Raw genomic sequence first — 27,978 nt, forward strand, 5'->3', positions numbered from 1 at the left:
CTACATTCCGTGTTGTTCAGTGGTCAGGGCATCTTGTAAAACACAAACTTGCTGTTGATAATTGCCAACTAAATTATCACCTCTTCTTTCTATGTACATTTGATGCTTGCTTTAGAGGTTCAAAAGAGCAGCCTGATTGTTGTCCAGAGTACTTGTAGATTTCCTCTAATTTAAATTTTCCAAAGTGTGCAAAATGGAAAAAACCTAAGATAACATGTCTTCAAAGGATCCTAAGCTCTGCTCAGACAACACAAACTATTCAGCAGTTTTGAGTAGACACATGCTCCTGCTATATGCTTTATATCTCTGAGATCTTACCATCTATCACAAATGCTTTCAAAGGGGTTTCTGTTGCTTTCAAATGATGTTTAATTTAAAAAATGAAATAATATTATTTCATATTTTCTTAAAATTAAATAATAAAGTTTGAAAAAATTAGCATTTTTTTTCAGTGCTGTAGCAATAGCCTGAAATCTTACTCATTTGGAAAGGCTGACACTGAGCTGCATAACCAGTTTCAGGCTAGTCTGAGATATGTATCATGACTCTTTCACACAACAAGGAAACACAAAATAAAAACAAAAAGAAATGGACAGACAAAATTACAGGTACATTTTGAAAATAAGGGTGCAACGATACCTGTGGGAATGCTCAAAGCACATCAGTACACTTTTAATAGATTTGTAGTGAGGAGTCCTGAATTGTGCCATGTGAATTAGCACAAAAGTGCTGTAAGTTCAGTGTGTAAGAGACTGCACATCAAGAAAAAAAGACAGATAATCACAACTTCAAAGAATCTTCTGTAATGCAAACAGAACAACTCCTTTCATATTAAAAGCAAGAAACACCTGCAATACATATTTGTGAAATTGGTTTTTGAATGTAATAGAGGGTTTGACAAAAAATAAAGTACTGACAAAATTCAACAGCTTTCTTTCCAGGAGTAAATATAAAACCTTTATGGACTTTTGGACACATTTTAATTACATAGAGTCCTATAAACTTAAGTCAGTATTTTAAATAAAAGGGGCCAGTCATTTTTCCTGAACTTTAAGAAAGCAAATCACCCCCAGAAAACAGGGGAGTAATAATCTCATGCTTTGCAAAATTTCAAATAATTTGCTATTTTAGATTTATAATGTTCAAGGGAAAAAAGTCTACATCTATCAATAACTGCATTTTATCTCTGAGGTAAAATTGAGAACTGAATTTTGAAAAGGTGGTGTTTAATAATTTGGCAACTTAAACTATAAAACATAAGCTATTTGACATATGCCTATTAGATACCAGTATAATAGTTAAGTTCACATGTATGCATGCATACTTTGTTTTGTGAACTTATATACCTGTACACACCTACATATTCATAAATACATGAGTATTTTCCATCTAGCTTTTCTCCTTCATTTACTATTCCTGAGGTGTTTAATACATTAAGAAACTTAGCAATGTTTTCTTGTTTTCATTATTTGAGTGTTTAAAATATTATGTTTCCTTTCAACATCTGTAGACTAGAGGAATAAAACTACTTTTCACAAATCTGTGACAAATCTTAAATTATCTTTTACATTTGGATGATCTTTACTATGTATTTTAAACATGGTATATATAGATAATTTCTATAGTTGAGAAAATATAATGATTTTATTAAGGGTAATATTCTCCCATACTTTCAGATATTCTAAATTTATTAATGATTTATATTTGGATGCTTCAATTCAATGATCTAATTAATCTGCATTTATATATAATACAAATAGTGAATGATTTAGAACTGAGACGTTTTAAATATGTTTGCTTAATCTCTTTGCTGTCATTTCTAGCCTTGATTAGGAAATATGTACAAAGAATAGAAACAGAAGTTGTTCAAGCTTTCTATTTTACCTAGGGAAAAAAAGTTTTAATTCTATTTAATTCACAAATCATCACAGTGTCCTTGAATGCCAGATGCAATGTAATGTCACACAAAGTATCTTTTATTTCTCTATGGATATTGCTGTAAAGCAAGGAAAAGTATTTTTAGGAGCAAAAGTAAAGCATTTTTAAGTAAAAAGAACTCATCACTACTACTTGAAAAGAAGTTATCTCCAAGGAGAGTTGGCAATCAGTACAGGTAAATACTCTGCTCTGTTTTAATAGAAATTCATTTCTCTTGGGCAGATTTCAGTTCCTCCATGAGGCTTTTAGGTAGTTCTTATGCACTGCATTCTGTGACTATTCGCCTTCTGTAAAATAGGTGGATTTGGGTGACTTTAAATTGGTTCTCTCTTGAAAGGCACTGTGCTTATTTAATTGTCAGGTATCATTTTTAAAATTCAGGTCAGGGAGTTATAGAAACTTAAAATTTAAGAACAATAAAATCCTTAACAGAATGTTTTTCTCTTACAAGTCTCGTTATTGAAATTTTTATAGAATTAGGGAAAAATTTTCATGTGAAAATACCTGATCTTTTCAGATGAATTTTATAAATTGGTGAATTAGATGACTTGCAATTTTCCAGCTGTATAAAGCATATATTTAATCATGGAAAGGTTTATGTGAATGTTTTGATATTTGTAACAGCACAGCAAAGGAATTAACAGGTAGTCATTTATATTTTCATCTTGAAATCTGTAATCCTAGCTATTCAGAGGCTGAGATCTGAGGACCCTTTTAGCATAGTCATGTAGTTATGCTGGGCATCAGAAGAGGATTCTTTGATGTAGAGATCTTTTGGCTTCAATAAGCTCAAAAGAATAGAGCCCAAGGCCTCTATAAATGTGCTTTCCTAACTGTCCTTAGACCCTAATTATTCCTTATTTCCACATCTGGAAAAAAAACCTAATAGTTGTGGAGTTATTAAAGTCTATTTCCCCAAAATACATACTTGGTTTAAAATGTCTGCAAAAATTGAATAAGTGCATGGACTTGGATAAGCTAAACTGAGGACTAAGAATTGACCCTGCAGACAAATTCAAGAGATTGTTTTTTCTGCAGTTTACCAGCAAAACGGAAAAAAAAATTAGTCATATGATAGAGCATCAGGATAAATGAAAAAAGCTGAATAAAACAGGAGGCCCTGAGTTCAAGTATGTCAGACTTACACATTGACTTTCTCCTTATTTTCTTGTGTTTTGTCTCTTTCTATGTTTTTATATGACATTCCAGATAATTTTATGTCATCTTTCTTGCTGCCAGTGCATTTTGTGTGGGTCATGTCTCTGAGCTTCTTTATGTTTGTGACATTTACCACTGAATATTTTTCTCTAGTACAGGGTTTAGTTCCTTTGTACCACAACATTGAAAATCTCGTAATTCTTCCAGTTTTAATGTTTCTGCAAACATTGTATGTATTGTCTTTTAGTGTTTGGGCAATTACAATGTTTGATGTTCTTTTAAGACACTATCTCCACATAGTAATTTCATATTGGCATGAAAATTTACAATGGCAGGGAATGGAAACCATCCTTCTGAGTCTTTATGCATGTCTCCTCTGGTGTTGCATAAGGTGCATTGTGTGTTGAGAGCTGGCCGCAGCTCTCTTGAAGCGTCCCTGTGGATTGAAACATTTTTTTCACAGGATTCAATATTATCATTTTCTATTTTATTTTCCTTCATTTTTAATTAATTAATTAGTGACCCATTAATTTTACAAAGGCGGGTGGCTGGGAATTCTTTTATCTTTTTCATTGAGAAGCATGAATTCAGAATGTGTCTCTCTAGAGATGGCACCACTTCGAATATCTGGTATACTGTTGGATTATTTTCTGTTCTTTGGACAATATGCTAACTTAGATAGTAGGAACAGGATAATTGAGATAATGAAATGTGATAGACAGAATAAATGCTTCCATTATCATGATTCTTTGAAACCCAGAACACACCATTTTCAAAATTGAGTTATTTTTAAAAGAGTAAATAAAAATGTTGAGAAGACTTTGTGAAAACCCAAAGTGAAATTAAATTGGAGAGTCCAATTTTGAAATGAGTTTCAATTCTCTTATCTACCCAAAGCAGAACATTATTACTTGAAAGTCTACAATAATAGAAAAGTTAATGAGCAAAATGTCTTAAGACTTCCTTATGAATTTTTGGTCCTTCTTTTCATCTGTATGATTTATTTTATGCTTCTTTGGATACTTTGTAATTATTCGGAGGTCCACTTTTTCTCCCCTCAATTGGTAGGCCTTTAACAAAAACTCAGTGCCTAACACGACTACATTCTAAGGTTGCAGAAACCTTAATATAGGAATGTATAGAATTAAAATGACATTTATACAGAAAACTTTTTATTTTGTTAATTGTATATAAATCACGTATTTAGAATAAAACAGCAGCCATTCTTTACAATACTCATTTTCTGTAGCAAGATGTCAGAAGGTATAAATTCAAAGCATCAGTTTAGGGTAGTGAAAATTTGTCACTTTAGTCTTCTGAGATATTAGGAACTGTTGAAAGTATTTTCTATAGTCTCTTAGTCTGTGATTTTTCTTCTGTCTTTTTTTAATTAAGCAAAAGCCGTATTAATGAATCATAACAATATGCTAGACTCTCATTACCACTTGTTTCCCTACTATTAAGTTCGGTTCATTACATCGATTATATACATTCTATTTTCTATTCTTATTGACACACATTATTTCTTCCATCTGCTAAATAAAGTCATATACTCACTCAGTGATTGCATGGCTAGACCTAAGCACAAATGGCATCTTCCTATCGTGACATACATTCTAATACCAGCTTTATACCCAACATCTTATTTCCAAGGAACTGGAATTCAGGATCAATTCTGTGGTAAATGAAATTAGCATTTTGAGACCCTCAGTATATTTAATTAATCAAAATAAAAGACCCATAAATTAATGGCTTCTAATAAATATATGTCTGCTTTTGAACAGTCTCACATATCATATAATTATCAATGTATCTGCTCATGGAATCTCTTGAAATTGGCAAGTTATACTAATAGCTGAATATGAGCTTAAGTAGAATCATAAATTGATTTGAACATTACTAACCAATAGTAATCATTCCTTCCCTTCCTTCTTTCCTTCCTTCCCTTGCCTTTCCTTCCTTCCTTTTTATTCCTTTCTTTTGTATTCTTCCTTTCTTTTTGGCTGGCCTTGGGGCTTTAAATAAGGGTCAGGGTGTGGATCATGTCTCTGAGCTTCTTTATGTTCAAGGCTAATGCCACCTGAGCTGCAGCACCATATCCTGCTTTTTCTTTGTAGTTTAGTGAAAATAATAGTCTCACAAACTTTCCTGCCTGAGATGGCTTCAAACCATCCTCAGGTCTCATTCTACTAAATAACTAGGAATAAGGCATGAGCCAGAGAGTATGGCTCAATTTCTTCATTTATAAAGGAATAAGGTGTATTAGTGTAACACCACTGAAAGGTTATTGAGTAATCAAATTGAGACTAGATCCCATTCATTATTTTCATGTTAGGGCAATATTATCTTACTCTAATTTTTGAATGTATAGAATCATTCAATGGGTGTCACTATTACTTGCAAAATATCACTGAATTAGCTGTCATTTTTGGTAGTTTCTGAATAGCTGACTGACCATCTAAATTCTTATTTACTTAGGTTTTCATTTTATTTTTTGATCTGAGGGTATTGTACTTTCTAGATAGACCCTCTATCATTTGAGATTCACATCCAGCTGTACTTATTTTTAAGGATAATCTTCTCTAGGTGAATGCATTGTGTTCTTCAGTGAGGTCAAGATAATTTAAAAATCTTTCTCATCTGCTCAGTTCATCTCAATTCCACTCAGAACACCATGAATGGTGTTGTCTGTTATTCCTGTCTCTTTTAATATATTGAGCTCTTATAATGATCAAATCAAATCAACCCTAACTTTAAAGTCTTCATTACATTACTTTTTTACAGTATCATATCACATACTCAGGTAAATTGTCTCTATCCTTCAAATTTCTTCCTTATTTTATGTTTCTAAGTACATGCATTTTTCTTTCTTTCTTTCTTTTTTCCTTTCTTTTTTTGTGGGGTGTGAGGCTTGAACTCTGGGACTGGGCACTGTTCCTGGGCTCTTCAGCTCGAGGCTATCGCCTTACCCCTTAAGCCACAGCGCCACTTCCAGTTTCTAGTAGTTAATTGGAGATAAGAGTTTCACTGATTTTAGTGCCTGAACTGGCTTTGAATCATGATACTCAGATCTCAGCTTTCTGAGCCCCCGTGGACGGCTACATGCATTTTTCTTAATGCTCATATACCTAAGTAAGCTTAAACTGTGTTTCCTATAAAACAATAAACACAATCAACCTTCATATAGAATTTCTCTAAATTTTCCTTATAAAGCCTACTTCCCAATGTATCACAGAGAAATTTGTACTTCCATTTACTCATCCCACAAGTTTCTGAAGTAAGCAAAACTATCCTTAACTCCATTTAAATAATGACTATACAAAAGTTCAGAGAATTAGGATGGAATTCAAGGCTTAGTAGAACACTCAAATTGAGTTTCTGACCCAGATATTTCTTAGGATTCTTACTGATACCAAAAAAACAAAGCCCGGTGACATCACATAATACATATTTTTGTTGACGAGATCACATCTGTACAATAGTAGTAAAACATTATACAGAGAATTTAGTGAAATGCTCTCTTCTTACTTACCTATACCCTTCCATTAGATTATCAGCCTATTTCTATCACCACTCAGGCATTTAGAAAGTGACATTATGTACTAGTGTCACTTATTTGTTTCTGATTACTTCAGAGATACTTTTCAGGAATTTCCAACCAAGCAAGCACATGTCATTTTTTTTAAATTCTGAATAATTGAAGATAACAATGAGCAGTGTTTCCTTCCATAGTGCCTCCTCTTGCTTCATAAAATTTCCTCAGAATTATACCCTAAAATTCATGCTCAAATATTGCCATTCTGCACATATTTTGTAAAGTTAATATCATCAGTTTTCCAAAAAAATAAAGAAAATCAATTGAATCCAAAATCCAAACATCATTAATCTTTTCTAACACAATTGCATTAGCTTTTCTTTACCAAACATCAGTAGAACATCACATACATAATAATTTTAAAATAATTGACCTTCTAGGCAAGATCTCATAAATAAGTACATTAACAGTAAACAAACTGATTTTCTATTACGATTACATATATTTTACCTGCCAACAGCTATCTTTGATCCAAAAGAGTAAAAAAAAGACTTAAAGTTACAGTCATATCAATTGTAAATAAACCTTTGAATGATAATTTAAGAAACAGAGTAATTGAAACAGTTTGTAAATCAATACACGTCAGACTAGTTAAAAATTAAAATTTAATAATACAGATAGTGCTTAAAGACTTTAAATTGTTGAAAACAAATTGTCTAGCTGTACATTAATCTTGTAGTTTATTTTAAGCTCCTTTAGATTGTATATTTAAATATAAATGCAAATAACACTCTATCACAAGAAAATACATCTTTTTGACACTTTGTACAACTATGCCCTTTAGGTAAGAATAATTGTGTTTGCTTATCCCCCAAGTAATAAATATAATTGTGCATAAAGTAAAAATAATTTAAATATTCTAGAGCGCAGAATGAAAAAGCAGCTAAACACAGCAACTTCTTGCACATATTTGTTATCTAAATTCAACTTCAGTCAGTCTCTGCAAAGTCTTATGGCAGAGAAATAGGATTTTTAGTTCCAATTTTTGATTGCTTGGAGACTTAACTAAAAATTGCTTTTACAAGTCTAACTTTTGCTATTGTATCATTGCTGGATTTGGTCTACAGATGATCCTAGACTTGCTTTTCAAGAGACAATGATCTGTTATTCCAAGAGGGTAATTTTCGCTTAATCCATGGTAAGATTCTACTTTTGTCTTGTTAAGCTGAGTTAAAGTCATTCAGAAATTACAATTCTGAATGTTCCATATGGAATTAAAATTTTAACAGTGAACTTATTTTGCACACTTAGATTTTTAAACCTTTTTTCTTTCTAATTTTGAGTAAATGGAAACTACTTTAATGTACTGGCTTCTTGAAATCATATCTGTACTTAAAATTGTGATGCCAATGCTTTAGTGTCTCTCATTTCATACAAGAAGTACAAAGGAATTTAAATGTACGATCACTTCTTCACGCATCTAAATTTAAGGTTAGGACACAGAAGAAGTTAAGTTCATCTCAATCTCTGATATTCTATTCACTCATTGTGTATCTATAGTCACAATATGTCTTTTAATTATATAGTAAGGACAGCTAGTAAATGTTTGCAAGTGCTTACTCATAAAAGGATATTATTTGCTGATTACATTGATGAAATATCACTACCATAGCTGAAAATCTACAAAATATTGAATCTTGAGGTGGTGATTTTGCCTTTATTTTTATAATAGTAAGTTTATATAACTAAACAATAGAAATATATTTGAACTCTAGATCTTGTCCTCAACTGGATTACTTGCTCAGCTTGTATGCCAACATCTGAGCCACATCTCTACCCCAAGGAAATGACTTGTGCAGAATATGTTAACAATTTTAAGATTCAATTTGTCAATTATTTGATCCAATGTCTTCTTTTCAAACAAATCTTACCAAATGTTGTGTTTTATAATCAAATATGTCATTAGATTTTTAGAAGGAAAATAAATGAGAAACACCGCCCATGAAAATTTACAGTACATTTCTATATTGATATCATCTTTTCTGTATAAATATAAATTGAACATATGAAAGAATTTTAAGTCATTAGATAAATTTAGATCTATCTTTTCCAAATCCATTATTGGCAAATATGCAAAAAGAGGAATTATATATGTGCACACATATATGCATATATGTTTATACATAAGTATACATATGTGTGTATTTGTATATTAAAAAGTGAAAAGGCATGATGCTTGACATCATGCTTGTTTACTAAAGGATAGCCAAACCTTATTTTAGAGATATTTGCCTCAACCATCTATTTTAACATCATAATCTATATGTGTAAACTATTATGTCTTGCTCCAAAACTCTAGAAAATTATTACAACACCTTGATGATTTAGCAGTAATATAATTTCCCTATCACACAGTGATTTCATTGAACTGGGTAAAAATATTATGGTTCTTATATTAGAGAAGCATGTATGTGTGAGTCACATTTTAAACCCAGTCTTTTACTCAGTTTTAATTTGTTATACATGAGTGTGATAATATAGCCAGAAGCATATCTATATTGTCATGAAATAGCTAAAGAGCTCCATTCACATTAAAGGACTGTGCAGAAAGTCAAATTCATTATATCATTTATTTTTATGAAGCTGAAGGCCACTTTCACATACTTTCTAAAGGTGCACTGCACATTTACATATTCCTACATAGTTTCTCTTCAGGTAATCAACACTTTCATATTCTCACTCCAGAGTCTATTCTGGAAAGAATTACATTTAAAACACAATTTCCTACACCATGTTCACTAGCTGGAAATTTCTTAGGAGACCAACAATAAAATAGTTTTCAAAGAAGAAAGTATGGGGAAAAAATAAACCCATTCTTACTTGAGTATATGCACATTAAACTAGTCATAATCTAGGAAAAATAAGTAGAAATATTATTTTTTGAAAAAGTCTTATTATTTTGAGATACCTCTCTATCTTGTATCCATGTGGGTGTAAGCAATGGCTCCCTTCACTTTGGCACCTTTTAAACCACTGGGAAAACATACACTTCACTTGGTTCTTGGGAGGGATGCATGAGAATCTGGATTGAGAGATGGGTAGGAGATTGATGACATTATAATTTTAAAACAGATTTTCATATTCAGCCATTTATTCCTCAACATATTTACTCCCAGAAAGTGGTTGGGAAACCGAACCTTGAAAGTGTTCGGAGCATAGGAAGCCAGGACCTTGGAAAATAAATTGTGCATCCAGGAAATACACATTGCCTCCTGAAGTCTTTCTGAAATACTAATCTTTCCTTCCAGAGGTTGTGTGAGTTGAGTAGCTCAGCAGAACAACGCACGTGTCCTTGCTCCTTGCTGAGATGTAGACAGCAATTGGGTTCCATTAATCTACTATCAATTCTCCATTTCCATGCTTACCCCTTGAATTTCGTTCAAGCCAGAGGGAGGAAGACCAGCGTGTTCCAATGAGTTTAGTGCTGGGAGGCAGAAGATGGAACCCGATTCGAATGGAGATTGGCTTCTCTGGAATAAATGGAATCCTATGTGTCAAATAAAAGGGACAACTAAAATATCCTCCTGTGCAAATCACAAGAGATGACTTTAAATAAAATCAAACGCACAGACAGCGACTTGATGCTTAACAGAATTGCACAAGCATGGCCACGCGCCATTCCAAACCTGGAGGAGAACTATTGACCGCTTTCTGCCATTGGAAACTCCTCCTGTCATTTATCAGCCAGACAAGGAATGGATTCCCGCTGCCTTCCCTCAACCACCACTGTGTGGCATGGGGGGGGGGGTGCATGGGAGGAAGGTCGTCCAAGAACTGAATCCCATACCTCTGCCAGCCCCCAGCAGTCACATCCTGCTGAATTCTATCCCAAGGAAGCCGAAAGCATCCCCATCCTTCAATCACCTTTGCCCCTCCTCGTTCTAGGGAAGAAGTTTACAAATGGAAACATATTTACAAGCAGGTTTCTCCAGCCCAGGGGAGTTCAGATGTTTCAACACAGGACAGGTGTGATGGATGTTATTTTGTTTCTTTCTCTCTCTTTCTTTCTTTTCTGCTGTTATGATTATTAATTAATATTATCAATTATTCTTAGTTTTTTGGTTCCATCCCATCCAGGGGGAGGTCCCAGGGCTAAGAGCCCAGCCCCTCGGGGCCTGGCCCGTACATGTCAGCCAGGCGCTGGAAGCGCGGGCCCCAGTCGCTCAGGTAGTCATAGTTCTGGTCCGAGTTGGAGCTGATGGAATCCAGGGAGCTGAGCGACCCGGCCACCGAGCCGGTCCCCTCGAAGGCGTAGGTCTGTAAGGAGTCATAGGGCGGAGCCCCCGGGTCCACGTCGGCCTCCTTCAGCCTCTCCCAGATAAACTCCCTGAACAGCACCTTGTCCGGGATGGTTCGGAAGGGGGGCCGACTCAGGAGCTGCATCTCCGGGCTCACGTCCCTCCTGGCCTTGGAGTCCCGCAGGACATGCAGGTTGCGCAGAGCAGCCATGTCGAAGGCCTCGGTGTCCTCCTCCCCTCCGCCCTCGTCGTCATAGCGCACGATGTTCTCTCGGATGTCCCTCTCCTCGTCCAAGATGAGGGGCTCCTTCTTCCTTCTCCGCATGGTGACGATGAGAAGGATGAGCACTGGAACAGGGGTGGGGGGAGACAACAAAAGGGGAGATTTCAGGGTGGAAGCAGGCCTGCCCCTGGTGACGCAGACGGGGACAGGGGCTGGCCGCCCCCTTGGGCCGGGTGGCACAGCAGCGCATGGGCTAAGGCTGCTAGAGTGAAAGAAAAGATGGAATGCCTGTAAAAATAGAGCACTTTGATACATCAAGAAGCCCTGCTTGGCACCTGCTCAGGATAGAGGCCTTGCTGTCCCCTGGAAATTGTCTGACAGAGCAAATGGAGAGGCCAGTTCGGGATAAAGATTCTCATTTCAAAGCTACGCTACACAAAGAGATCTTTTTGAACTCCTTAATTGCTGGAAAGGGTAAGTTAAAAAAAAAAGGAGAAGAAATGTGTTCATAAATGTTTTGTGTCTAATTTAACAAACGGCGGATTCTGAAGGAAAAGGATCACAGGCATTTGGCCAGGTTCTTTGAAGAAATGTGTGGTCCCTGTCTATGAACTTCAGCTGTTCAATAGAATCAGAGACAAAGATTAAAAAGTTTGTGATAAATGGAGTCCCACTTCTACGTAGGAAAATCTTGAACCTGGTCTTCATGTATTACACTTAGAATCCAGGTGGTGAGACTGCAAGCAGCAGCTAAAGGCAGATCTGAGAAATAAATCGTTCCTTTAGCATTCGGAAGTCCCCTCATATATCAAAAATTAACACTGGATCATGACAAGTGTGTGTTTGCATCGAACACCCAAAGACAGCAATGTAACTGGAATTTAGTTTGCTATATTTCTAATTTTAAAGAATGCCGCCGTGATACTATAGTAGCTACAGTTAGTCAGTAGCTACTATGTTGAAAATGAACTATACATATCATGTGTGGGGATGGGAAGAGGAAACTGGGAGATAGTGAAGGGGTGGCATTGTCTAAAAGAAGTATTCCTTCCCTGATTTATGAAAAGGTAATAACTCTGAACCTCACCATAAACACTAAAAAAACCAAAATACACCAGTAAAGTAGAAGCTTTCTCTGGTGGTACAGTGACTTCAATTGAGAGTATAGTAAAGGTTATCAGTCCTATAACTGAGTTGAAACAAAGTAGAAAGAAAAAAAGTATTCATGGATTTTATAAATTAAAAACATGTTGAAAGTAATGAATTATTTTAATTCTGTGCTTAGTATTGTTATTACATTGTGAAAGCCTGGAAAGGTCAAAGTACACGCTGCATGGATGACTGTTCAAGACACCTTATTATCAGCATACCCTTTTCAAAATGGTGTGTGGTAGCCGGTGGGTAGAGCTCGCAGTGCCGGCTTAGCATGAGTGGGCCTCCCTGTTTCAATCCCCAACCACCAAATTCAAGAGTGGTTAAGCTTGTCTGCAGTGGTCTCATAACACAATAGCCAGGCATAAGCTGCTTCACCTCAATTTTCCATATTCACACGTTCCCAAACCCTATCATTTCTAAAGGTCAAAATACTCGAATGAAAGGCAATGAATGAAAGCCCAGGTTAGTTCATATCATCTGGGGAAGAAGTTTTCATAGATGCTATTGCTACGTGATAGTAGTCTACCTCAGTGTGCAGGTTAAAGAAGTGAACAGATGTGTAAAAGATACAAACACAGAGCTGGGAGTTTGGCCTAGTGGTAGAGTGCTTGCCTAGCATACATGAAGACCCAGGTTCAATTCCTTGGTACTACATACATAGAAAAAAGCTGGAAGTGTGCTATGGCTCAAGTGGTAGAGCTCTAGCCTTGTGAAAGCCCAAGGACAGTGCTCAGGCCCTGAGCCCAAGGCCCAGGATTGGCAAAAAAAAAAGTTTAAAAAAGACATGAACACAAATAGCAGCTTTCTGAGCACTTAGAAAAAATTACAACACAGTGGGTCTCATTATCATCATCTGGTCTGTTCAGCCTCACACTGAAAATACTGCTTCTTTGTAACTAAAGAAAAATAAAGAAGAAGGAAAGCAGGAGGTAGTCCAGAAGTCTCTCAATGAAAGATAGTCCTGTTAGCCAGGACTGTGGTTTAGTGGTAGAGTGCTTGCCTAGCATACATGGAGCCCTGGGTTTGATTCCTTGGTACCACATACATAGAAACACTGGAAGTGGAGCTTGGCTCAAGTGGTAATAGAGTTCTAGCCTTGAGAATGCCCAAGGACATTGCCCAGGCCCTGAGTTAAAGCCCCAGGACTGGCAAAAAACAAAGCAAATAAAAGAAGATACCATTGATAAGGGTTGCAGTAGGGGGGTGGGGGAGGGAGATCTCTTTACGTTACAAACCCTTCCATTCCTAAGCTAATTCTCTAATGCCCTGAAGGAGGGCATTAGAGACATTTTTCGATATATATGGTGCCAAGGGATCAAACCCAGGGTCTCATGCATGCTAGGTCAGCTCTGTACCTGGGTCATGCATGCTAGGTCAACTCAGGGCCACACCCCTGGTCTGATAATTTAATATTATAATGAGATTATTTCTAATGCTGTGAACACACATAAAACTAAAATTTTAAATTGAACTTTTACATAGAACAGCTTTTAACTGCTCCCTGGAGAGACTATTGAGATAATCCCTGCGTTAAGAAGAATATTTTCTGCAGAAGCAGCGTAGTAAGTAGAGTAACTTTCTTTACTTGGTTTACTTAGTAAGGTAATTTTTTTTTACTTTTTAAAAGTACTTTTGCTTTTAGAAAGTACTTTATTACTTTACTAAGAAAATGAAAAATTGAACATAGCAAATATAAAAGCCACATACACATTTCACACCCAAAAAACATCATAAGAATAAAATGAGCAGGGACAGAGGTGGGAAGCTGGAAGACTGCCCAGGCTTTTGTATTTCTACTGATATCACTAACTTCAGCTATTTGACAGAACAAATACTGTACAAAGTTACACCTTCTGAGAAAACAAAGAGTGTGAACTAGAGATTTGTAAAGCAAAAGCATTAAACATAATCATTTTCATGTTTTCAGATGTAAAAGTTAAACTACAAGTTTAATGAATTATTTTTCTTAAAACAAGTATCATAAAAGGTTTCTCCTTTTCATTGTGTGGCTTTGAATGATTCCATAGCAACCCAGGTCTAGAGCTGCCCACCTGTTGTCCTAGACCCAAGGAGTCTGTTCCAACTAATATAAACAAACAACAGAATTTGTTTGCTTAAATCTAAATTAAGTTTAAGAATTAAGCCCAATGACTATTTCCTGAAAAACATTCATAGGTTATATTTTGTTTATAATTAAATTTTGTGCTCACAGTTAATAAATAGTTTCTAGTGTGTCTTCACAAGGTCAAAATTAATTGGAGCATATTCTAAAGCAGATGCACAGAATTAATGAAATAAATTATAAAGTTGTTATGTGAAACAGATCAAAGACACATTTACCTCTAATGTGGCAGCAGCTACAGACCTTTAGTATTTCCAGGACATAGGTAACCATTAAATTGGAAAACACAAATGGAAAAGTAACAAGAACTTTCTCATGCAAGTGTGAAACTCTGACTCTGACACTCATTCACATTAGACAACTGAGGTGCATCCTTGAAATTACATATGTATTTTTATAGACTAAGTACAGATAACCACAGTAGGCCAAGAAATATTTTCATCACATGTACATAAAGCAATGTCCAGCTCATAGTATGCGATTAGGAAATGTGATTCATTTCCCATACATTCTGTTTCATGGTTGTCTGCCACAGGAACACACTTATTCCATAAATTAGCTAGCTGGAGTCTAGCTCTCTGTTATGTGAATTACCAAGTGAACTACCAAGTGAATATGTTCTCCCATCATGGATCACAAGAAATACTTTCACTCCTAGTGGACTCAGCTCCCCCAGCCTACAGTTGTAAAATTCTTTTCCAACACAGTGTCTTGTGGGTATTTCTGTTGCATTGATTTGCCCTTGTCCTTTGTCTCACTATATTGTGTGCCTGTTTTTACAACATAAGTATTTGCTGTAACTTATGAAACCAAGAACTTGTTTTTTAGTTGAACATAATCATAAGTAGCCACAGTAAAAGAAGCCAAATAAAGTTCAGACTTCAGGGAAGCAAAATGAAAAGCCATATAATAGCTAAATGTCCACCCACCTATCCCAGGAACTTTGGAAAGCTACAATTGTACACAGTGAATAAACACCTCAATAAACCCGTTTATGAAACTTTGTGTGAAGAGAAACGAGATAAAAGGTATGTTACAGGACTTCAATTACTTGGAATATGAAATCCAAATAGGAAATAAGAAAATGTCATTTAGCAAATTCTATGGCCCTTTTTAGTAAGCAGAAAAAAAAAAATCTTCCTTGTGTATTATGGCAGAATCTACCTATGATTGTCTACAAAAATGCATATTTTTGCCCACTTTATATGAGTTTATTAATCTTAAAGCTTGAGTTTGTAAGGCTTAATTTCCTACCAAAAGTGTTAACAATATCTTTCTCTCAGGGTCATTCCCATAATTAAATATTTTTTCTATATAATACAGTTTTTTGAACAGTAGAATTTACTTGTGCACCTATTCTTTTGTGCTAAAAACACTTTTTTAAAAATATCCCTTTTATAACTGAGGGTAAAAATTAGATTTTTCTATTCTCATTAACTTTACCCATTCATTAAATCTTTATTTTTTTTAATTTTTATTTTTTGTATGTCAAGGGACTTGAATTCTGGGTCTGATGTTGTCCCTGAGCTCTTCAGTTCAAGGCTACCACCACCCTACCATTTGAGTCATAGCCACACTTCCGGTGTATGTGTGTGGGGGGGGAGTTAATTGGAGATAAGAGTCTCATGGACTTTAGTGCCCAGGCTGGCAGTGAACCATGATCCTCAGATGTCAGCCTCATGAGTAGTTAGCATTATAGGCATGAGCTACCATGCCTGGCTCTCATCAAATCTTTTTAATTCTGTATCAACATTCTGTACTTTTCTGGATGTACAATTTCAGTACTGAATCTGAAATTATCTCTACTATGTTCTTTAAAGTTATCATTTAATGTGTCAGTAATTCATACAATTATGTTTCTTTAATTTTTTGTCTATTGGAAAAATTACTATACATATTAACAAATATGTAATTATGATAAAATAATTAAATCAGTGTTATATTAGCTAGCTGATAGAATTTTTGTTAATGATTTAGAATATGAGAACACCTTGCAGTAGATGCAAGAATAGTTTCTACACAGAAAAAAATGTGATTCTGTCTTTCAAGCTGCATTTGTTATTTCCAAATGAAATCCCCCATTCTATTTTTGGGGGGGTCATCACCTTCATTTAGAGTATTAAGGTGTACAGGACATTTAGAGGGTATTAAGAGCAACAGATTTTGAATGAAATTAGAACAGGACAACACCCATAAAGTTAGAAAAGAAAAAAATGTCAGAAGAGGACTGTCGGCAAGTCCCCCTGCAGAAGTAAAGAATACTCATTCTGGAGAAATAAAACCTTATATGTGCTAGTAGCACAGAATGATCATTTGCTGTTTGATTTGTTCCCAAATCAGCAGTAGTGAATAAAAAGATCTTCCATCTGATTCGTGTGGCCTGTAACTTGAATGAACTCTTGAAATCACCAAACTTCTCTCTACAGCCCTTTCCTCCTGAAGTGCCAATTTTAGATTAGGGCTGATATATTTATATATTTTTGGATGCCTTCTCGTGTTAACATTCTGGGATCTTCAGTGAATCACTTACTGTCAAGTTACAAGTCATTCTGATGTGTCATATAAAGGGAACACAATCTTGCCATGTAAGTCATGTGTATTCCAATTTTAAAACTCCAAAATCAATAGGCTTCCTAAGAAGCATCCTTAGTTGAACTTGAATTTCAAATTCTTCCTTACCATGTCCCAAAGTTTCCCATTATTTGTTTCCTTGTAGTATTTCTATGGAAATTTTAAAAGATTTGAGTTAAAATTCTCCCACTTGCATTCTACAGAGAAGAGGTGTTAAGAAGAGTGAGCTGTTGGTTCATGGAAAAGCAGTCCCATGCCAGGAGGGGAACTCCTTCTGCATCTTACTGTGTATTGGCTTTTGTACCTACCATGTGAAGGCAGACACAAATGAATGTAACACATCATACTCAGCTGTTACCTCTCATAGGATAGAAAATAAAAACTGAATGAGCTGAATGGAGACACACTGTCAGTTGCATAACATCAGAGTAGACATGGAAGCAGACGTCTCTGCTTCAAAACTGTCCTGGTCTTGAGGCTGTGTTTTCATTTGAGGTAATAAGAACTTTCAAAACTGAGGAAAATATAAGGAACAAAATGTGTTCCTTAGATTTTAAAATTTGTTTCTAATTGGTAAATATTTAAACAAAAATGTTGGAGTTTAATAGAAACAAGAGTCACACTTATCTGATATTTGGCAGACATTTTCAAGTCTAATGAAGGGTAAGTATCCTAACATACAGACTTAAATATGAGGAAGAATGACATATAGTAAATTATACTGAAATGGATTTCATTGACAAATGAATGATGATGATAATGATGATGCTGTTGATAATGATGATTTTATATTGAAATAAATATACAAAGAGGTTTAAATTCAGTACATCAGTTTATGACTACAATGTATTTTAATCAGTGTCACCATTTCCAACTAAGTGATTATTAACTAAAAGACACAACTGAAAAGGACCCCACAATCATATTTGACACTATTACTACAATTGAAATAAGATATTCAGGCTTCAACAGACAAACAGGATTCAAAATTAAAATTCAATTATTTCTATAATGGCATGTGGCCAGTACAATTTTATCTTCTTTTAGTTCTCTTTTACTGATATTGCTTAGGATAAACTGGTTACATCTTAAAAATATTCAGTATACCTTCTAACTCTTCTCTCACTCTTTGCGGTTTTAATTTTTATTATCTTTAAGTAACTATATAATAGAGGTGTCATTTCTCAAAGCAGTTTATCAATACAGTGCATCTTGATCAGTGCCACCTCCTTTAACTCACTTTAGGCTTGAAAAGTAAAGACGGTCCATTTTGAATGTGAAGGAAATTAAAAATCTTAAGTAAGTTACTCTGTTACTATAAAGTGAATGTATGCAGTTTTCATGCTTGCTTTTATTTTTTTGGAGGCCAGAAAATCAATAACAGTTCTCCACTTTGGATCTCTCACTCTCGCTCTCTTGCTCTCTCACTCTCTTGCTCTCTCGCTCTCTTCTTCTCTGCCAGTTCTGGGACTTGAACTCTGGGTATTGTCCCTAAGCCTCTTCTTACTCAAAGATAGCACTCTATCACTTGAGTCACAGTGTCATTTCTGGCTTTTTCTCACTAGTTTATTGAAGAGAAGAGTCTCCAGCTAGCTTTGATCCATGATCCTCAGCTCTCCTGAGTACCCAGGATTACAGGGGTGAGCCTGTGGTCAAATTACTCTGTCCACTTATATTTTAATCAGGCATTAACTGGGAATTACTTGTCATTTTTCATGAATGTCTGAGGTTTCTATCACCTGTGTAAAGCTCTATGGGAAAAATAAGAACAACAATTTAATTATATTCATCTAGATTTATTTGTTCAGCTGAAGTTATTGAAGATAATAACTTCCATTTCTATGAGACTATTATCAATGTACTCCTAACTAGGTCTTCACCTGTTTAATAGAGTAAGGCTGCTGACTTCATCAATAACACTTAAAGTCTACACTATGAGGTAGACATCCAGTCCTTTATAAGAATTATGTCACTTAATTTTCACAACAACCTTATGATACTTGTTCCCATTATTTGCCACTTTAAGACAACTAAGTAGATATGCACAAGCTAGCAGTGATTTCCTTTGTGTAGATGTAGTATACCGTGGAGGTAGAAATAGTGGCTTATTTAGCTCCAAAAAACTGGGTCATAAGTGTGTCAGTCCAGGGCTTCAGCCTAGAGCCACTTGAGTTATATGACCATTGTTGACTTTTTGCTGGTTAATTGGAGATTAGAATCTAACAGACTTTTCTGTCCAGGTTGTGTGTGAGCTCTGATCCTCAGACTTAATGTCCCAGTAACCCAGCACAAATCCAGTGTTTAAATATCACATAACATTTCACTTCCGTTCCAAAGGCTACTTTTGCTAGAATAGGTTATCCATGGTTTTGCTAATTCCATCAAGTCCTAAGGAAACAGCATCAACTTGGGTTACCAGCTGACCTGTTGCTTGTCCTTGCTACCTGAGGCAACACAATGAAGGAGACAGGTTTGGGATAAACCTGTTTCTGCAGGGCCAGATCAGATGTCTCTCAAGTTTTAAAAGGATGCAGTATAGGGAGAAAAATATAAGAAGTGGTATCAATGTACCCATTACTGGTGAATGTAACTGTAGCCCCTCCGTATGTCACCCTGACAATAAAACACAATTTTTAAAAAAGTGAAAAAAGGGTGCAGCATAATCTTTTACAGAACTACACTCTAAGAAGGTTAAATCTTATTTAACCAGATGAGAAAATAATCATGAGAAATACAATCAGCTGTGTTACCCATTCTTCAGCATCTGTAGTGGGATTTTACAATTCACAATTAAGGTTGATCATAAGGCCATACTTTCTAAAATAAGAAAATAATGGAAACACGATAACATTTTCTTCTAATCTAGAATATCTAGATTCGAGTATTCAGTAACACAGCTTTAAAAAAATCAGTCCAGAGAAAGCGAATCAATATTTGTGAAGTAATGTACCTTCTATCTGCTGAGTATATAATGTAGCCCTTCTATTAATTACAATAAAAATATATGAAAAAAACTCAATCCAAAGCACAAAGCATGCCTCTTCGCTGTTATTTCGGGACATACATTTGATGTCATTCTATTCTATGTATCACTTTTTTTTTGTCAGTCCTTGGACTTGAATTCAGGGCCTGGGCACTGTCCCTGAGCTTCTGTGCTTAAGGCTGGTGGCGCTCTACCCCTTGAACCACAGTGCCATTTTGCCATTTCCAGATTTTCTTTTTTTCTTCCTGTGCATATGGTACTGAGGAATCCAACCCAGGGCTTCATCCATGCTAGGCAAGCTCACACCACCACTGAGCCACATTCCCAGGCCTTCACATTTCACTTTTTATTCTGGGTCCTACCACCACTAGATAGTGCGCCTTTCCACATAGACACCAAACCCTCTCCATCCCCCGGTCAGAGCCACCCTGGAAACAGCACCCCTTACCCAGCAAGGTGAGGACGCAGGCCAGGATGGCTACCAGGGCTCCTGTGCTGAGGCCGGCGGGCAGGACATAGGCCTCGGCGTTGCAGGTCTGGGCCACGCCATCAGCATCGCAGTCACACACGCGAATGGTGAGCGTGTTGGTGCTGCTGAGAGAAGGTGAGCCGCTGTCCACGATGAAGATGGGCAGGTAGTACACGGATTGCTCCTGTCTCCGGAAGCCATTTCTCCTGGTGAGGACCGAGGCAGTGTTGTCTAAAGCACACAAAGCAAAGGTGTTTTAGGAGATTCCTGGTGGAAGGGGCCTTTCCACACTTCCAGCCAGGCTGTTGGCTCGGATTGGTGAATCAGGGACAGCTCATCCATATTTCTCTCCCTGAGATTTTCCTGGGCAGAGTGGTATTGGTGGGATCTAGTTAGATATTTGTGTTCAATGGCGCACAGCCCAGAGAAACAACTGTAAAAGACACGGGAGTGTGGACACTTAAACAGATTTCATTGAGTGTGTGGGTGCAAACTGACCAAGAGTTTCTACGTAGGCCATTTCACTCATCTTCTGTTTCAAAGCACAATTAATGGGTTAATTTTTTTCTTCAGTGAAATACAAAGGAACGTTAGGGGCCACCCCTTCCTTGGCAAGTTCCGAACTGCATGTACAAAAGTGCAAGATGAAGAATGTACTCTTACTCAAATGGAACATACAGTCATGCTTTGCGTAGAGAATATAGGCTAGGAAATAAGCCAGTCAATCTCATTGTGATGGCCAAAGTAAAAAACAAAGTGGTAGTGATTTCCTCAGGTAATACACACCTGCAGCTCCTTCAGCGACTGAAATGTTAACAGGAAGCAAGTTATTGAATAGGGGTATAGACCAGAGCAATTATGGTATAATATTTTTAGAAATTATATACCTATATTCCTTTTTTCCCTAAGAGCAAGTTGGGAAACCCTTTGTTAATAACAAACAGGCCATTATACTCAGTGATTAATCCTTTGATTTCATAAAATACCATTACATTAATTACAAGGCTTACAAAATGATTTATGTATCTGTGATTTCCAGATCGGTAATAGATTCCTTAAGAACTGTTAAGTCTTTTTAGCTCATCATCTTATTTAAATAATTAGAAATTTTGGGGTGTTCTTTAATAATGATATAAAGCAAAAAGAGCAGATCAAGATCATGATGCCATTTAATATGTAGTCATTTGTATATTTGCCTTGCAATAAAGAAAGCACTTATCCAATACTCCCTTGAGCTGATTTATGGTATTGTAGCACGACAGTGAGCAAGCTTCAGTTCTGTCTCAAAACAACACAGCAAGTTCAGAGTAGACTGTTCAAAAAACACTAAATGCATTCATAGATGAGACAGGAATAAAAATGATTACCAGATTGCTCCTGATGTGTTGTTTTTTTTTTTAGGTAAGTATACCTTATTGTCTTGAAATTTGTGGATTTGAAAAGATACAGAAAAATTAAGCATGGAAGTGTTAGTGCTTATAGACTGAGCATACACTTTTTGATACACACAGGCTGATGAACACCGGGTTAGGTACTGCAAGTATGTATAATCTCCTACAAAGAGATTTGTAAATTGCTGGTTTTTAATGTAGCACAGCAGATATAAAGACATCAAAATAGTGCGCTCAGGTACATGTGCGAGCTCACATATATACACACCCAGCAAGCGTGAGCTGAAGCATCCAGCAGTGGAGAAGAGAATTTTTATGTTATCTCTTCAGGAACATGGTAATGAAACTCACAACATGCTGCCTTTGCTTCCCAAGACGGAAGACAGCCTTCTTCCCTCTAAGCTACCAGCTGTGCCACTGGGCAGATGCAGCTGAGGAGTGGTTTTGTACACATATACAGCAATCAACAATCACGGCTGGATCAGATTATGATCTTTGAGCCATGTGGTCACTTTCTTCTCATGGAGCTCCTGTAGTCTGTGTTTGTGTGGGATATGTCCAAGAACAATGTTTTCCAAGTACAGTTTAAGTCAGGGTCTGAGATTACTGTACATAGAGCAGGCTCTCTCATTTCCATGACTAAAGAGACAACAGTGTGCTGCCACCATGAGAGAACAGAATCAGAAAAAAAATGCTTCTTCCATATTTAATTTTTATGCCAATTTGGAATTTTTGTTTGCAGTATAGAGGGGTACTAAAGAATGGCTTTAAGACAGTAACTTCATAACCCTATCTTCTGGAAGAATGTAGCTAATGAAGCATTTCTCCTTGAAATTTGAATCTCAAAATAGCCTAATAGATGAGTTTGTAACTATAAAATATGTGAATAGAGTCTTTTAATGGATGCATTATTTTAAGTTCCTTGTTAATACCCATATGTATTATTGAACAAGATCAGAATCAATTTATTGGCATTTGATAAAGTGTTTCTATAAGAAAATTTAGGAAATTGCTAAGAGTGGTTAACACTGAAGCAAGAAAGTATGAGAGGAATTTCTTTAGTTATTTTCTACTTTAGCCATATTAAGGTTTAACTATTGTTGTTTACACGGGTACTTTTATTTTCATATGAAAATAACTACTCCTTTTATACAATTAAATCAAAGTTGAAATATGCAAAGCACAAGTCCTTTTTCTCATGTTTCAGATTCTGTTAAAGTCTCACAATTATTATTCAATGTATTAGATCCCTGGACCATACTATGGTGTACAAATAAGAATAAAAGAGGCAATTAGCTCTCTAGGTGGTCCATTTGGCTTTTGGTCTAAGATCATTTGAATAGTAGCTTCTTCATGACAGAAAAATCTATAGGTAATCTTTATTCATTGCTCTATAAATTAATGTCCTTGCTGTTTCTTAAAAAGCAAAAAGCAAAACAAAAACAAATAAACAAAGCAAAAAAAAAACAATTAAAAACAAAAAAAAATTCCACAATCAGCCATCTTAAGGGAGACAGACAGGCACCTTACTTGCAGCGCCTTTCACATTTGCTCTCCACTGGAGACACCACACTTTACCTTTGTTATCTTTCAGTGAAAAGTTGTGGTTGTTGGAGGCTTCTGTTGCTAAGCTGAAGTAGAACTGGTGCCCATTTGATGGCTCATCCTTATCTACCGCACTGATTTTCTGGATAACCTAGAGATAGGGAAAGAAAATGGGGAGGCGTGTTGGTGAGCTCTGCTAAAACCTCTGAGGCAGGAAGAATGATTTCACAGCGCATAATAAAGGTCATCTTCCTGAGTGAGTGAGAGGAAATGAATCCAGTCTACCGATGTGAACCCAATCTACAACAGGGCTGAGATAAACAAACCATGGCCTTTTCAAAGCCTGTGTTTGAACTTACTTTTGTGAACCTCAGAAACAAGCTGCAGCAATTGATTAGACCTCCTAACAAACATGACAGACACCCAACCACACAGAGGAGCCAGCCAAACGGATGCACAGTACTTCATTCTTAAAACTTCAAGGTATTTAAAGCTGTGCCATGGCATGTGGGCAAACAGCCTCGGTTAATATGCTATATTTCTCCTGAAAGAAATCCGTGCCCTTCAGCATTTAACAGGACTTAAGTAATATCTTGTCTTCTCTTCCTCAGGAATTTTCACCACTCAATTAAAGCAGAATTTGAAAGTTCCTTTAATATTAGTTTGTGCAACACATCAAAGCATTAGCTTTATTGAAACAAGTTGATGGTAGGCTCACTTAAAGCTGGAATATTTCAAAGGCACTGCTGCTGCATGATTTAAAGGAAATCAAAAGCAAAGAGAGCGAAGCTGAGAGGCTCCTACCTGCCCCGGCTGGGCATTTTCGCAGACCGTCGTCTCATAGTCCATGGCAAATTCCGGCGCATTGTCATTAATGTCGAGAATGGTGATGGCCACGTAGCCTCTTCCTACCTGAGAGGGGTTCTCTAAGAAATGAAAGGAGAGCATTAGAATTTGCATTTAGAAAAATTGTTACACTGTTGCTCTTTTGCTCAGAAAGTTAGATGAACAAGACAAGCATGGAAATGTCAACTGTCAGGCAAATACATGCCGTATCACAAGACTCAAAATCGCAAAACCTGATAGTTCATTCTTTAAACAGATCTGAAGCCTGATCTAACTGCATAAATTAATGTGTGTATGTAACATAAGTTAGACATGTACACGTGGGGTGTTTATGTACGTGAATGTAGTCTATATATCTCTATATGTCTCTAAGTGCACATAAATATATTGTTATTTATGTAAATGTGGCATGTCTATTCCTGTGTATGTGTAGTCCCTCATAAGAAAACTCTTGAAAAAATAATGAACAATCAACCATGCAAGATCAAAATTCTTTCAGCTAGCCTCTCATATTCATACAAACATGAATTTATATTATAGAAGCATGCATTATATGTGCATATGCAGTATCTAATACATAATGCTCATATTGAAAATAAGTAATTTTTCTTTTCAGTGGTTTTCTTGCCAGGGACAAAAAGTCATTCAATAACTGAATAGTCTAAACTTGGTAGAGATTAATTTACTAATTCTTTTTTTTATTGGAAAAAAATTGTATTTTGGAAGAACTCACTGAAGGTGACAGAATTCCCAAATCAACTTACATGAAATTATACATAGCAGTTTCTTTGTACAACTGTACAACTGCGAAGAAAAATTTCTAGTGTAGAATATCAGAGAAGGAATATAAAAGAGTAAGGGGAGGAGTATGCAAGCTGATGATATTTTAGAATCAAAACCTGAAGAAATCAATTCCAAGTAGAAAGCCTTTATCTATGCATGCTGCAATTATTCAACCTTAATAGTAGGTAAATTAAGGGCAATAATAAAACCAAATCGGAATTTTGTACGATTTGAAATAAATTTCAGTACATTAAGTTGAGAACTTACATTTTTTTTAGTTCTTGCAGGTAATATATAAGTGGATCAAGAGCTCTTAATTTACTAATTCTTATAAATTATTTTACCCACTGCTTATCAGCATCAATTCAATATAGGAAGTTTGACTAGAACCATAGAAGTCTTCAGAAGGCAAATAAGAACCATTATTTTAGTCTTCTCTTTTCATTAAGGTGAACATTCACAAGTAAATCTAGTGACCATATACTATTTTGTAGCGGTGTCATTTTGGATTGTTAGGTTGTTGTTCAATTTAGTTATGCAACCAATACCAGCCAAACTAACTCTGCAATTTAATGATTCTCTCTGTGTGCTCTTGCTCCATTCCATTCTCATGGAAACTCTGAACCTCTGAACTTACGGCTTTCCATTGCAAGGACTGTGAGGTTATGAATAGCATTTGTCTCTCGATCCAAAGACTTGGCAGTTGTAATCACTCCACTGTTGGCATCGATGTTGAAATATCTCTCCAAGTCTGTGTTTCTGTCAATTGAATACCTAATTGAAAATTAAAAAGTTTAGCTTTCATGTTTGATTATATTTTTGTTAAAATTATTTTGATATTTGCATCGCTAATCACCAAATCCTGCTGACTCTATGGTTGTTATGTTAGGAACGGAACAGCAAACCTTGATTAAATTTTCTTCATAGTTGTTGATTCATATTCAAAGTCATATCTTAGCTCTACTGGCAGATGTTTTAAAATGAATTCTAAGGAATCATTATGTTCACTGTGGATTTGCATATGCTATTATATTTAAAATGATACTGTAAATATATCAATTAGTAATGTTACAGTTAATATAAAAATGGTAATTATTACTGATTTTATTACTCCTAAAAGCATTTATAGTCCTATTCATGTTAGGTCCTATTCATATTAGGTCATTCCAAAAATCAATCATTCAAGTAGCCTGTTGTTTTCATATGCTTATCCTAAGAAGTTAGCATATATTTATCCTATTGCATATTTATTATGGAATTACCACACTTTGTTTAAATAATATCAATCTGATTTTTAAGACCTTTATATTTTGAATCTTTCCCTGAATGTACTTGGTCAAAATTCTAAGACATGTTACAATATAGAACTCAGAATTTGTATGGCTAATTTGTCATGTGAATTTTCCTTTCGAAAGGAAGATACCTGAAATATCTATAGTACAAAGAATACTAAACAGTTTTATGCCTCAGTTTTATTTTTACTCTCCTCTTATAATTTTCTCGGCTGGTTGGCTCCTTAGGAAGAATTAATTCCAAAATATATGGATACCCAGGTTAGCTCTGATGACTCTTAACTGACTCAACTACTCCACGAACATGCAGTAGGAGTCCCTGGTTCATGTTGCCTCCAATTATGGGATTTTTTTATGTCAATTCAGACATTTCTAGTGTGTATTCTCTTAATGTAATTGTATCATGAATACGCACTCATCTTTCTAACTTTCAAACAAGCAGTAAATAAGCCTTGGAAAAGATGCTTGCTGCTGTCGTTTCCTCTCCTTCCAGGAATGGTCCTCCTTCCTGGATTTACATCCTCTTGATGCATCAAACATCTTTGTGTCTAGTGAGACTTCTATTTTCTTGTCTTTACTTTTTTCTTGCACTTTGTATATTGTGTCCCTACTTACAATAACTCCTACTGCAACATAGCATCTGTGGCTAAAAACCAATCATCCCTCATGCTATATACCTTTAAGGGTCCAGGGCTGGGAATGGGTGAGTATGAGTTTGTTGGCAGGGTGAAGTTTAGGCCTTGATCTCCGAAGGGATTACAGATAAGGGATTACAGAAGGGATTACTATCAACATTTTACGAACTGGATGGAAGCAGGGATGATTTCCAAAATATTTTCTTTTCATAGATGGTATGGGAGGGCTAGGGTAAAGACCTGGTGCTGGAAAATACAGTTCCTTCCATAACACAGTATTAAAATGTGCTAAATAATGTGAGTTGCTTCTACAACAAGCAATCAAAGCATAATCCACATGTGCAGTGACCAAAACCCTTGTGGTGGAGCCTTGTAAGAACACATCATTGTCTTCTTCATGATTCTTTAGTCACATGGGTCACTGTGAACTTGAAAGTTGAGGAGAATACCAGATTTATCAGATCATAGTACACAGTCAATTGTATGCTGTACAAGAGCTTTGCTAACTTCTCAAAAAATAAATTTTGAGCATAACACTACTAAAATGAAATGGGGCTAGCCATCCTGACATTTCTGAAATAATTTTTAGCCTAAAGAGAGTGCCAAAGTATAGGCTCTCTAAATAATCTATTTCTGGGAGTCGGGCATGGTGGCTCATGCCTGTAATCCTAGCTATTCAGGAGGCTGAGATCTGAGGATCAAGGTTCAAAGCCAGCCAGGGCACAAAAGGACCTGAGACTCATCTCCAATTAACCTCTAGAAAACCTCTATTGCTCAAGGATAGGGTGATAGTCTTGAACTGCAGAACTCAGGGGCAGCGCACAGGCTCAGTTCAAGCCCCATGACCCACACACAGAAAATGAATCTACTTCTGATAAACATTGTTGTTCACAGGGTACTATAATGGATTTGCAATTCCCTTAAAATAATTCTAATGGGAAAGATAACTTTCAACAATTTTCAGGTAGTAATGTGCCTACTTCCTGTTAAATGGAATTGTAACCCCTCTATACATCACCCCAACAATAAAAGAA

At 36.0% G+C, this 27,978-nt stretch overlaps 1 protein-coding gene across 1 annotated transcript in view; it reads right to left on the reverse strand.

Moving 5' to 3' along the window:
* Positions 1 to 9,990: 9,990 nt before the first annotated feature.
* Cdh7 (cadherin 7) overlaps positions 9,991 to 27,978 on the reverse strand; it is a 93,740-nt gene continuing 75,752 nt past the window's right edge. The window contains exons 7-11 of the mRNA XM_090352980.1: positions 25,655 to 25,791; positions 24,193 to 24,314; positions 23,422 to 23,539; positions 20,432 to 20,683; positions 9,991 to 11,277 (exon numbers count right to left, since the gene is read on the reverse strand). Of these exons, the coding sequence (XP_090209106.1) occupies positions 10,784 to 11,277; positions 20,432 to 20,683; positions 23,422 to 23,539; positions 24,193 to 24,314; positions 25,655 to 25,791 (1,123 nt within the window). The 3' untranslated portion in view covers positions 9,991 to 10,783. The remainder of the gene's footprint in view (positions 11,278 to 20,431; positions 20,684 to 23,421; positions 23,540 to 24,192; positions 24,315 to 25,654; positions 25,792 to 27,978) is intronic.

Source organism: Megascapheus bottae, chromosome 19 (genome assembly GCF_031878675.1).
Source record: "Megascapheus bottae isolate mThoBot1 chromosome 19, mThoBot2.hap1, whole genome shotgun sequence".
Taxonomy (NCBI): Eukaryota; Metazoa; Chordata; class Mammalia; order Rodentia; family Geomyidae; genus Megascapheus; species Megascapheus bottae.